We start from the raw sequence: 13319 nt of genomic DNA on the forward strand, positions 1-13319 counted from the left end.
TACCCAGTATATGTAGGCAGGGGGTATATGTCCCAGTATATGTAGGCAGGGGGTATATGTCCCAGTATATGTAGGCAGGGGGTATTAGTCCCAGTATATGTAGGCAGGGGGTATAGGTCCCAGTATATGTAGCCAGGGGGATATGTCCCAGTATATGTAGGCAGGGGGTATATGTCCCAGTATATGTAGCCAGTAGGATATGTCCCAGTATATGTAGCCAGGGGGATATGTCCCAGTATATGTAGGCAGGGGGTATATGTCCCAGTATATGTAGGCAGGGGGTATATGTCCCAGTATATGTAGGCAGGGGGTATATGTCCCAGTATATGTAGGCAGGGGGTATATGTCCCAGTATATGTAGGCAGGGGGTATATGTCCCAGTATATGTAGGCAGGGGGTATATGTCCCAGTATATGTAGGCAGGGGGTATTAGTCCCAGTATATGTAGGCAGGGGGTATATGTCCCAGCATATGTAGCCAGGGGGATATGTCCCAGTATATGTAGGCAGGGGTATATGTCCCAGTATATGTAGCCAGGGGGATATGTCCCAGTATATGTAGCCAGGGGGATATGTCCCAGTATATGTAGCCAGGGGGATATGTCCCAGTATATGTAGGCAGGGGGTATATGTCCCAGTATATGTAGGCAGGGGGTATATGTCCCAGTATATGTAGGCAGGAGGTATATGTCCCAGTATGTAGGCAGGGGGTATATGTCCCAGTATATGTAGGCAAGGGGTATATGTCCCAGTATATGTAGGCAGGGGGTATATGTCCCAGTATATGTAGGCAGGGGGTATATGTCCCAGTATATGTAGGCAGGGGGTATATGTCCCAGTATATGTAGGCAGGGGGATATGTCCCCAGAAAAGGTGGCCATGTGTGCCCCAGCAGGAGGGGAGCAGCGCAGAGAAGAGGGAGAGCTATGGGCACTCACCTTAGGTGGCTCTCCCTCCCTCTCTCGCTCTCCCCTCCGGAGTCCGGAATGAAGTGTGCAGCGGCTGGGCAGCGGGCGGAACTTACCTCCTCACGTCGCACGCGCCGGATGGATTAGCCGCTACTCTGGTCTGATCCAGACCAGAGTGCGGCACCAGAACTTCCGGCGCAGGAGCGAGACGAGGTAAGTTCCGCCCGCTGCCCAGCCGCTGCACACTTTATTCCGGAGGGGACAGCGAGGGAGAGAGAACCCCCTAAGGTGAGGGAAGGGGGGGGGGGAGACGTCCGCCCTTCCCCACTGTGCCCATAGCTCTCTCTCTTCTCTGCGCTGTTCCTCTCCTTCTGGCTGCATGGGCATGCGGCCAGGGGTGGGGCAGCGGGCGGCCAGGCTCGGGCAGATGCCCGGTTTTGCCATATGTACGGACGCCCATGGGCATGTTTAATCTCTCTAAAGAATCGCTCAGAAAATCTGCTTCAAAAACCTAGCATTTTGGAGATCTTCTAGAGGTTTTTGGTGTGCGCTGTCCCTCAAATGTATCGCCGCCAGGGGCTCTTGGAAACGCTTGCATCTCCAAACACTTCTAAAGACTGGCAGCTCTGTAATGAACGAGTGAACGCATGTGCAGTAAGGAACCGCCTGTCTTCGCAAGGTGATAGTGCTGGAACAAGAAGACCAAGCGAAGCTTGGAAAGGCTGTACAAGATCCAAAACCTTCTTTCCATAGGTGTCAAACTTTTTTTAATCTTCAGTGCAGTAACACTTTAAATGTCAGCTGATTTTATTTTTCATTGATTTGAAAAAATAAATCTGCTAACAAAACAGTACTAGACAGTGTATGGTCACTTTTGATTTCATAACCTCTAGAAGAGGGAGACTGAGGAGAGCAGGTCTGGGTGCATTTGGCTGAACAGAACTGATGCCAGCTTGTTCCTAAGCAGCGAGGAATCCTTCTTCTGCAGAGATAATGACATTCATTATCTGCGCTGTTGAATCTTCAAGCATCTAAACACAGCATCTTTGACCGTTTGTAACCATGACAACTGCAGCTTCTCCACATGGCCACCCATGTGGCCGCAGACCCGGAAGTGGTACTTGCAGCTTCTCGCTAAGCCTCTCAGAACACTAGAGTGATCGCTGCCGCGACGCATAGCTGTCCCCTGTTCATGGGGCTGGAGAGCTGAGCGTCTCTGCGAATGAACCAGCTACGCTATGTTTAAAATCGTCAGAAAAATGGCGCCCAGCCTCCCGATTCTGCTGGGCTGGCGTTCGTTACACTGGTGCTCTTGCCGCTGACGGAAGTGCAGCGGGGGGCGGAGCTTAGCGTTAAATGCCGGTGTTGTCAGGCAGGTGGAGGCTGGGATGATGGAGGTGGTAGGAGCTGGAGGGATAGAGGTGAAGTCTCGGGCTAAGCAGTACGAGAAGCTGGAGTTCCTGGGAGAGGGGCAGGTAAGTGCTTGTAGCAACCCTGCCAGCAGAACCCTGTATGGCCTATATATGAGAGGAAACATCCAGTCACTGCCAGGAACAATGACAAGTGGTGCCTATCACATACCTCCCAACTTTTTGAGATGACAAAGAGGGACACTTAAGCCACACCCTTGATCACGCCCCTGCCACACTCCTAGCCATGCATACCATAAAGATTTCATGAGAAAAATATATATATATATATTTACATAGAAAGAGGGACATCTTCCTGAAAGAGGGAGAAATAAGGAGGGAAGAGGGACAGGGTTCCTAAAGAGGGACTGTCCCTGCACAAGAGGGACAGTTGGGAAATATGCCTAGACATGCTGGCACTTCTGTTCTACTGTTAAGTCATATAGGCTATCCAGACAAATGTGAACGTATTTCCAAATCCTGTGAGATGAAGCATAAATTATATTATTATACAGGTTCCCATCTGATGTTTGATACTTGAAGTCATAAAAACAGAGCTACATGTTCACTGCAGTAGTGGATCTACTGAATGGTCCAGAGAGGCTGGCGCTAGTCTACAGTGGAGGAACCAGCAGAAACCCTCATAGGCAAATTACGCTGTGGATAACACCATCTCAGACTGCAAGGTTTCATTCCGCCAATCACAATGTTGTGTGCTGTAAGAGGGTATTGTGATTAGAGAACTGTACCCTATGAAGATTCCTGTTGGGTCACCTAAAGTAGACTAGCCCCCGGAGGCTTCCCCACTCTTTCTATACCCCTCCGTTCCTCGGCTGAGACCCTCTTGACAGTATTCGACCTTAACATCAACTATTGCTCCTGGCTGCATCCTGTGTATGAGTGCAGCTGCACAGCGTAGAGTATTGTATTGTATTGTATTGTATTGTATGCAGCAGAAGTCATAAAAGGATTATGATCCCTGTCATCAGGTGATATGTTTGTAAGGAGGTGGTCATATGTCACTTCTGTATAAGGTAAAGCAGGAAGTGATCACTGCAAATCAGAGGCTGAAGGTGACCATACACTTACTTGATGGCCACCAGATCGACCAACAGATCCTTCTCTGATTATATCTGATTAGAGAGGGATCTTTTAGCTGCCCTTACACTGGGCCTTTGCCTGCCAGGCACCCAGGTTTCCCCCTATGTTATGCGAGCCTCCCCAGGTTGGGCAGAGTTTTCCTGGTTCACCTGTCAGCTTGTGATTCCTCCTGTGTTCTGTTGTAGCCCGTACCACATCAGTACAGGTGGCAGGGGTCACATGGTACAGATGGTAGGGTCATGTGGTACAGGCGTATGATGGTGATGAAGAGAAGGCGTAGAACGCAGGAGAAGGCACACCAGCATACAAGGTGAGCCTTCAGCATTGCACGGGTAGGGCGAGACTTACACATACCTTGGATAAATTGAACACCGTTACTGCCGCACACCCGTCCAAGCCCTTTCGGGCATGCCAGAATTGGTTTATTTCTGTCGGAAATGATGATCAAGCAGCCACGATGCAGCATCAATCTCTTCCAGAACCGATCATCATGATTGAATCTACGGGGTATCAGTGCTGCATATCGAACAGTGTATTGGCACGTATAGAAATCGATCACTTGATCATATCTGGTCAATGAAATGCTAATAATAAACAAATAAGTTCACGCAGGATTATGCAGATTTCGCAAGGTCATGTATATAATACATGTATATAATAAAACAGACTAATCGAAAATCCATCTTGGCACAAGTAATTTGGTCAATTTTCAAGCTGCTTACATTTGCATAGAGAGTTTGCATAATCCTGCATCAACTCAGAATGGTTTCCACATGACTGACTGCTTCTCCTGGTCACATGTTTCTTCATGAGTTCTGCTACACACCTGTGACTGCCCATATTCCCAGACTGACTTATGAAATTAGTGTTACAGAGTGCCCAGCAAGCTGGTGAATCAGAACTCCGATAAGTGTGTAAGGGGCTACAATGGGCCAAAAAGCCTCCTTACTAAAATGTTATTCAAAACAAAAGTTTGCCTTCTTAAAACAGAAGGTATTTGCAATAATTCAGGTTAGAGTGAGCATATGATGTCACCCACAATGCATCACTGCATTGTTGTCCGTGTAAGCTAGCCACACCTCCAGAACCGCTGGAATGCAATGATGTCAGCTTGTTAATTGTACAGAGCCACAATATTCCGACAGGCATAAAGACTGTTTCAGATTGGTTGATCCTCATCAGTGCATGGCATGGATTAATCTGACTCTATAGCGTAGGACTTTAAGCACCCAGCGTTAGATTACCCAGCAAGCTGAGTGTAAGTGAGAGCATAATGCTGATGTGTTTCAGAGCTATTGTTTACTAATTAAAAGATGTGCTTTCCTTTTCTCTCCTAGTTTGCTACAGTCTATAAAGCAAGAGATAAGAACACCGATAAAATAGTTGCTATCAAAAAGGTTGGTTTGAATTTTTAGTAACATTTTGGTGTATCCTGAATATTTTACTAGGTTTTACTATATGTCACTACGGTGTCTCTAACGCATTAGCAGCTTCAAAGGAATCCTCTTGTTTGAGATAAGTGCATTGCTTTTGACCTCAGTCGGTAGAACTCTTTGTGCGGTAAATTCTTCGAATGCTTTGACGTCTCTCTGCTAGCAGAGGCTGTAGAAACTAAAAGCAGAAGTCCTCTGTTAGGTCTAGTGCACACCAGAGCGGTTCTGCTGCGGTTTGCGATCCGCTTTCGGCTGCGGATCCGCTAGGGTAATGTATTTCAATGGGCTGGTGCACACCAGAGCAGGAGGTGTTTTGCAGAAATGCATACTCCCGGGCTGCTGCAGATTTTGGATTGCGGATGCGTTTCTGCCTCAATGTTAAGTATAGGAAAACCGCAAACCGCTCTGAAAAACGGCAGTTCAGAGTGGTTTTGCAGGCGGTTTTGTTACAGAAGCTGTTCAGTAACCGCTTTACTGTAACAATATCTGAAATCTACTACACCAAAAACGCTTCACAAAACCGCAAAATGTTAGCTGAAACGCTACAGAAAAATAAGAAAAAGCGTTTCAAAATCTGCTAGCATTTTGCGGATCTGCTAGCGGTTTTTGGTGTGCACCAGGCCATATTGTATCACACTGCCTCCTAGTAAGTAGTGGCAATAAATACACATTACAGCAGTACTAATTAGTAGCAAGGAAATGTGACAAATAAGAAAAAAAAAATTGCTAAAATAAATTGGCCTGAAGCACTTGCAAGCTTGGCTGCTAAAGGGTTAAAGTGACTCTTAAGTGGGGAAAAAGATTGCTTCTGCGTGCAATGAATTGTCAATACAGATTTAAAACATGAAGGCTACGCAGCGGCAGCAGAAGGGTCATTATTTTACATAAAATATAATTTCACATATCTGAGAGTTCAGTGCTGTGCTTGTTAAAATAATTAGCCATAATGAGAATACCTCACAGATGAGCATTTATAATAATTTGTAATTTCACTGTGAGATTGCTCTACCAGGGAAGCCATCTGGAACAGATGTTTCCTTTGCTAATTTCTATCCCTGTTCCCATTGTTCTTAGTACTTAAAGTTGTTATAAATTACTTATCAAATCAATGGTAGCCATACATCTAACGATGATGGGCAGATTCGACCAAGTCGACGAATCTCTCTCTGATCGTATCTGATTAGAGAGAGATCTGTCAGCTGCCCATACACCTCATGCTGAAATCTATCAGGAATCGTCCCAGTGGCACCTCATCCAACCTCCTTGCCGACCTGATGCTGTCTGCTCTGTTTGCTATGCCCCCCCGGAGCCCAGTTCACACTATACATTACCTGTCCGTGGCCTCCCCTTGCTCCGGGCTCCCTCCGCTTCCCATACATGCTCGCCATGTGGTTGCCTAGTAACGTCGGCGCGTGTGTGACGTCTGACATCACACACGCGCCCTTACTAGGCAGCCACGTTGGGCGTGCGTGTATGGACAACGGAGGAAGCCCAGAGCAAGTGGAGGCAGTAGACAGGTAATGTATATTGTGAACCGGGGGGAGATAGCTAACATCAGAGCAGACAGCGTCAGAGGTTCCGTTGCTCGTCTCTTTATCGCTTGTCGTTACCGCCGCGTACCCGCCGCGTACCCGATCGAGCAAGTCGGCCCGACATCTTGCAGCATGTCCAACCGATTAATGCGACCAATTTTGGCCTTGGCATTGGTTGCATGGTTCGGGCATACACTTGGCGGCACCGATTTTCATCCAATTATAATAATCTGGTGGTCGATCAGCCGCAAAAGCTAGGTTCACAGTGGGACATTATGGTCTTGTGTTATAAAATCATATAACGCTATTTACTGCACTGTTATGTAAATAGTTATGGTAACGCACTGCTGCAGTGCGTTACGTTTAAATATACACGTTAACAGATCTAGGGAAGTATAATTTTCAGTGCCTGTATGCTTCACCATACCTACTGTATGTGACGTTAACGCAGCGTTATTTGCGTTACCGCTTTTTTGTTGCATTGTAATTTTGTGTTGCGACATTAACGTCACAACGCAACCTCTCACTGTGAATTTGGCCTGAGTTTTTATTAATTAAAAATGGTGATCAGGCAGCAGTTTGGGGCTTATTTAACTATTTAACCACGGATATAACAGTCCAGATAGCCTTCCCTGCTGCCGCCGAGCCCTGCACGCGTGCTCCCGCTTGCCTTCCGTTAGCCCGGAGATTAATGAATGGGAACACAGTTCCCATTCTTTGATCTAAGTCCCCGCATGAAAGATCGACACCGTCAGTGAAACGGCTCCATCTTTCAGAAAAATTCTCTTCTGCCCCATCCACGCTTTACTTCCACTTGTGTAGTAATACTACGTGTGCAGAAGTTAGCTCCGAGGGCATCTTGTGGCCAAATTCTAAAATTACATCTGGAAATAAAAAAATTTCCAGATACATTTTTATTTTTTTTATTTTTTTATTTTATTGTTCAAATTAGTCCCTTACCTCCCACACTCCTCATTAGCTACACAAACTTTTTTTTTTTTTGTAAAAAAAAAACCCCAAAAAAGTCAGGGACTAAACTTTTCTAATATATATGTAGTAAGGTATATTACGGTTATTTTTTTTTAAATTATGGGCTTGTAACAGGTGATGCACGCAAAACTGAAAAAATGCACCTTTATTTCCAAATAAAATATCGGCGCCATACATTGTGATAGGGACATCATTTAAACGGTGTAATAACCGGGACAAATGGGCAAATAAAATACATGGGTTTTAACTACGGTAGCATGTATTAATTTCAAACTATAATGGCCAAAAACTGAGAAATATATTTTTCCCATTTCTGTCTTTTAATCTTTCTGTTTTAAAATGGATTTAGAATAAAATAATTCTTAGCAAAATGTACCACCCAAAGAAAGCCTAAATGGTGGTGGAAAAAAACAACATATAGATTATTTCAGTGTGATAAGTAGTGATAAAGGTATTGGCGAATGAATGTGAGGTGACAGTTGCTTGGATTCATTAGGTGAAACACTGTAGGCTGAAGTGGTTAATGCCTTCATGTTGTAAGTGTATGTGTTCTGTAGAAACATTATTACATAGAAGGATTTTATCTTGAGTGGATCTTTTTAAGTGAATACTAATGACACTGACACTCTTACAAGAAATGGCTGATCCTTATTTCTCTTCTCTCCTGAAGATTAAATTGGGCCACAGAGCAGAAGCAAACGATGGTAAGTTTTTATAATGCTATCTGAATCTGCACATGCTGTTATGTAATGCAGGAGTTGGGAAGAAAGACTTTCCTCTCTGCAGTTCCCTTCTAAAGCATTCTTGATTTGAGAGGTCTGTGGGCGCTGCCATCTTTATTTTAATTTTAAACATGGCAGTGGTCCGTCCTAGCTTCAGTAGTGAGTGGGCCAGACAGCTGCAACAAGCCACCTGAGTTTGTTAGAACTCCTGACCTGTATACTCAGTGATTCAAGAGGGATGAAGGGGAGGGGCTGGCACAACAACCAGGCAAGAATCCGCTGTGGAAATGCCTACAATGGCAATTCCCATGTGTGCTTCTCACTTTAAAGTACACCTGCAGTGAGAGGGTTATGCTGGCTGCCATATTTATTCCCTTTTAAGCTGATCCTTTTTGATACAGTAGTATCTGAATCCCCTACCTGAAACAAGCATGCAGCTTACCCACTCAGACTTCAGTCAGAAATGTCTGCTCTGAGGCTTTGTTCATATCTAAAATTGAAAGTGCAAACGCATGCGTTTTCTGATTATTATTTTTTTTTTTAATAATTTTTTTTTAATTATTATTATTTGCGCCTCCCGGCACATCACTGCACGCTGTGTTTTTTATTTTATTTTTTTAGCACTTTTTATAAGTGCTTTTTCAGAGTGATTTTTTTTTTTTCCCCCACTCCCTGACTCAAGTCAGGAAGTGAACTCTTTGACCCCAAAAAGAATAAATACAATGTATTTATTCTTAAACGCTCACACAATTGCTGCACAAAGTGATTTCGTGAGCGTTTTGCATTTTTCCTATACCTTCCATTGAGGCAAAATCACCTCAAAAATGGTACAGGCAGTGCTTTTCTGAGCGCATTGGAAACAAACCATTTAGGTGTGAACGCTCTCATAGAGAATCATTGCACAAGCGTTCTTAGGGCGACTTTGAAAATCGCATGTGCTTGAAAAAAGGGCAAAAACGCCCTTAGTGTGATTGAGACCTTATCCCAGCTGAAGACCTACCTGCCCTGGTTCATGCATTTGTATCCTCCCTCCTGGACTACTGCAACGCCCTGTTCATCGGATCTACAGATAAAGTTCTGCGCCACGTACAACTAGTACAGAATGCAGCAGCCAGACTCCTAGCCAATGCCCCCGCAGCTCACACATCACCCCAGTACTGCAAACTCCTTCACTGGTTGCCAGTAAAATCGTGAATCAATTTTAAGGGAGTTATCAGGCAAATTTATCAAAATAAGCGCTACTTACCCAGAGCTTCCTCCAGCCTCAAGCTCCCAGCATGTCCCTCGCCGCAGCTCTGCCCGCAGTCGTTCGCCACAGCTCCGTCCCAGTCCGCGGTGATGACGTCAGGTCGGCCTGTACTGCGCCTGCGCGAGCGGCACTGTCAATCACTGACACGTGGACCGGAGCGAACGGCGTAGAACTACTGTGCCTGCGCAGTCAGCTCCGGTCCATGTGGCGGTGATTGACAGCGCCGCTCGTGCAGGCGAAGTACAGGCCGACCTGGAAGTCAGCCTGACGTCATCACCGGGGAGCGGGACAGAGCTGCGGCGAACGGCTGCGGCGAGGGACATGCTTGGGGCTGGAGGAAGCCCCAGGTAAGTAGGGCTTCTTTTGTTAAATTTGCCTGATAACTCTAAGATCTGCCTGCTAACATTCAAGGCTCTAAACCACATGGGACCTAAATACATGCCACTCCATGCACCCTTCGCACTGCCAACAAGATGAAGCTGGTTATTCCCAGGATACACCTAACATTTGGTGCTCGGGCCTTTTCCTATGCAGCCCCTACTCTATGGAACTCCCTTCCACAATCAGTGCGAGAGGCTCCTTCTCTGGACAGCTTTAAAAAAAAAAAATATTATTAAAATTAAAATTAAAATATTATTATTATTGCTCTTGCAGTAAAATAGGGTAGTGCTATGCATTTTTACCCTGCTAGTGTATAAGGGGCCTTAGGGCCTAATTTAAAATTACATGCAAGATATAGTAAAGCCTTTATGAAAATAAAAAAATCGCATCTCACCACTGTGTAAAGCCTCGCGATTTGCTTTATTTTCAGGAAAGCATGCGATTCTATAATCACAGTGCAGTGCATCCGGTGTGTACAGGCTAATGACCTGAAATTGCAGGAGATTCTTTCAGCACTGGTCTGTTTCTGCTAAATTTATATTGGTGATTCCAGAAGCCTCATTTGGTAAACTGGTTGCAGCATTTAGTTGGACAAGTAGAAATGTTAATACATTATTTGCTGTTTGAATCCAAAACAGTGTGATACAGTGTTCTGTTTATCAGCCCATGGCAAAGCTTGTGTATGTAGGTAATCCTATACTATAAAACCCCTGCGTCCCTGTTATTTACCTACTGCGCATGTGCGCAGTAACTGACAGCTGGACGGGACCAGGGAGCGAGGTGGGCGGGTATGCGCACTGGCGGCGGCAAAAGAAAGAAAAAGACCTAGAGCCCGTTTTTTAAACGGGTTTGGGTCTACTAGTCATTGTGTATACTGGTAATACAAATAATTGTGTATGTATGATAAAGCATTTATAATGGAGTGATCTGGAACAAAGGACATCTGGTCAAGTGAGCCTTAATGTTCATCTTTGTTTTGGTTAGCTTGCCAGTAAAGTCTCATTTTACAACCTGTGGTCATGTTAAATAAACAGACTATTTATGATGCAACAAAATTGGCTTTGGATTTCACAACTGGTCCTGTAAATGCATGTGTGGCCACTAGATGGTGCTGTGTAGCAACGTGCAGCTTGCGAACAAGTTCAAAGCCTCTTGATGTGTTTTATGTTGCAAGTTATCTTTTTCTCCAAAATACTATAATGGCCGTTACCAAGTGTAGATTGGTAGGTTGGTAATGCAGTGGTTTTGTCAAGTTTCTGTGCTTTATAATCATTGAGGAGTTGAACTAAAAACACTTAGCACAAAAAGTTATAAACGATTTTCTATGTGCAAAGTGTCTTAGACTTTATAGTCTCTTTATAGGACAACTGAAGTAAGGGGTAAAGGAGGCTGCCATATTTATTTCCTTTTAAACCATACTAGTTGCCTAGCATTGTGCTGATCCCTCTGCCTCTAATACTTGTAGCCATAGACCCAGAACAAGCATGCAGCAGATCAGGTGTTTCTGACACTGTCAGACCCGACAAGATTAGCTGCATGCATGTTTCTGGTTTTATTCAGACACTACTGCGGCGAAATAGATCAGCAGGGCTGCCAGGCAACTGACATTGTTTGAAAGGCAATACATATGGCAGCCTCCATATTGTTCTCACTACAGTTGTCCTTTAAGGTGCCAGTTACTGATACAATATTTTCCTCAAATACTATCATTCCATCAGATTTGTGTTATTATAAGTAACTAGCTGATTGCCCGGCGTTGCCCAGGTATGTATTTGGCTGGTGTTCTAACCCTTACACAAAATGACTCAATGACCAAGTTTGTGAGCTTTGCCTTCTTTAATAATTTGCAAATTAATAATAATAATAATAATAATAATAATTTGCATTCAAATGAAAAAATCTGATTGGCTGTGGCTCCACCCACTTTTCTGAATTTGAACCCCAGTCACCCAATGACCAACTGTACCAGGTTTGAGGCCTGTGCCATTAAAAGTGCGAGAATGGTAGCAATTAAATATTCCCCTTGAAAAGCAATAGGTGAAGTTTGATTCACTTTTGTAGGCTCCACCCACTTTTCTGAATATTAATCCCAGTCACCCAGTGACCAAGTGTGGCAAGTTTTAAAACCCTGCCATTAACAGTCTAAGAATGGCTGCAGTTTACATTTTCCCAGTGAAATTTGTATTTGTCTCCACCCACTGATGACCCAGCATTGCTCGTGTATTTGACTGGTGTTGGCTCCGCCCACTTTTTCTAACCCTGACACACACGCTCAATGACCAAGTTTATGAGCTTTGGAGTCCTTGGCATCAATAATTTGTATATTCCTATAGAAATTAAACAAATCAGATTGGCTATTTGTGCCTCTGCCCCTCTCCAGCATTTGAACCCCAGTCACCCAATGACCAACTGTAGCAGGTTTGAGGCATCTGCTATTAACAGTGTAAAAATGGCAGCAATTTGAATATTCCCCTTGAAAATCAACAGGTGAATTTTGATTGGCTATTATAATCTCCACCCACTTCCCTGAATATTACTCTGTTACCCAGTGACCATCTTTGCAAAGTTTGGGAACCCTGCCATAAACAGTGTAAGAAGGGCTGCAGTTTATATTTTCCCAATGAAATTTGGTTTTGGCTCCGCACACTTGTTGTAACCTGGACACAGTCATTAGGTGAATTTTTATTGGCTGTTGTAGGCTCCACCCACCTTCCAAAATCTTAATCTCATTCACCCAGTAACCAACTGATCAAAGTTTGAGAACCCTGCCATTAACGGTGTAAGAATGGCTGCAGTTTATATTTTCTCAGTAAAATTTGTTTTTGGCTCCGCCACTTTTTGAAACCTTGACACACAGTCACTCAATAACCAAGTTTGTGAGCGTTTAGGTTACTGGCATCAAAAATGTGTGAATGGAAGCAGTTTATCTACCAAAGAAATCTGATTGGCTGTTTGTGGCCCCACCCCATTAGTGAATTTGGGCCCCAGTCACCCAATGACCGACTGTAGCAAGTTTGAAACCTCTGCCATTAACAGTGTAAGAATAGCAGCAGTTTAAATATTCCCCTTGAAAATCAATAGGTGAATTTTTTGATTGGCTGTTGTAGGCTCCACCCACTTTCTTGAATCTTAATCTCATTCACCCAGTGACCAAGTGTGCCAAGTTTGAGAACCCCATAGCCGGCCTTTGACCTGTGCGACCAGAGCGGTCGCTCAGGGCGCCAGCGTCCAAGGGGGTGCCTAATAGCTGGTTACCTATATTGAGGGCACCTACACCTGATTTCCTATACTGGCGGCACCTATAGCTGGCTACCTTTACTGAGTGCACCAACACATGGCTACCTATACTGAAGGCTCCTGCGCCTGGCTACCTATGGGGGCGATGGAGACCTTTAACGGACTTCCTATACTGGGGGCACCTATGCTTGGCAACATATATTGAGGGCACCTACACGTGAGATCGGGGGCGTTTTTTTGGGGGGGCGCACTGCTGCTATAACGCGTGGTGCAAATTGTTGGTGCTGTGCTATCATTCTAAATGGGGGGGGGGGGGGATTAATGCTCTCTTTCCATCCATTCGTGGTTATTAATGGTA

General features: G+C 44.6%; 1 protein-coding gene across 1 annotated transcript in view; it reads left to right on the forward strand.

Moving 5' to 3' along the window:
• Nucleotides 1-2034: 2034 nt before the first annotated feature.
• CDK7 (cyclin dependent kinase 7) overlaps nt 2035-13319 on the forward strand; it is a 33521-nt gene continuing 22236 nt past the window's right edge. Inside the window, exons 1-3 of the mRNA XM_068271804.1 lie at nt 2035-2382; nt 4755-4814; nt 8043-8076. Of these exons, the coding sequence (XP_068127905.1) occupies nt 2296-2382; nt 4755-4814; nt 8043-8076 (181 nt within the window). The 5' untranslated portion in view covers nt 2035-2295. The remainder of the gene's footprint in view (nt 2383-4754; nt 4815-8042; nt 8077-13319) is intronic.

The sequence above is a fragment of the Hyperolius riggenbachi genome, chromosome 1, assembly GCF_040937935.1.
Source record: "Hyperolius riggenbachi isolate aHypRig1 chromosome 1, aHypRig1.pri, whole genome shotgun sequence".
In the NCBI taxonomy this organism is placed as follows: Eukaryota; Metazoa; Chordata; class Amphibia; order Anura; family Hyperoliidae; genus Hyperolius; species Hyperolius riggenbachi.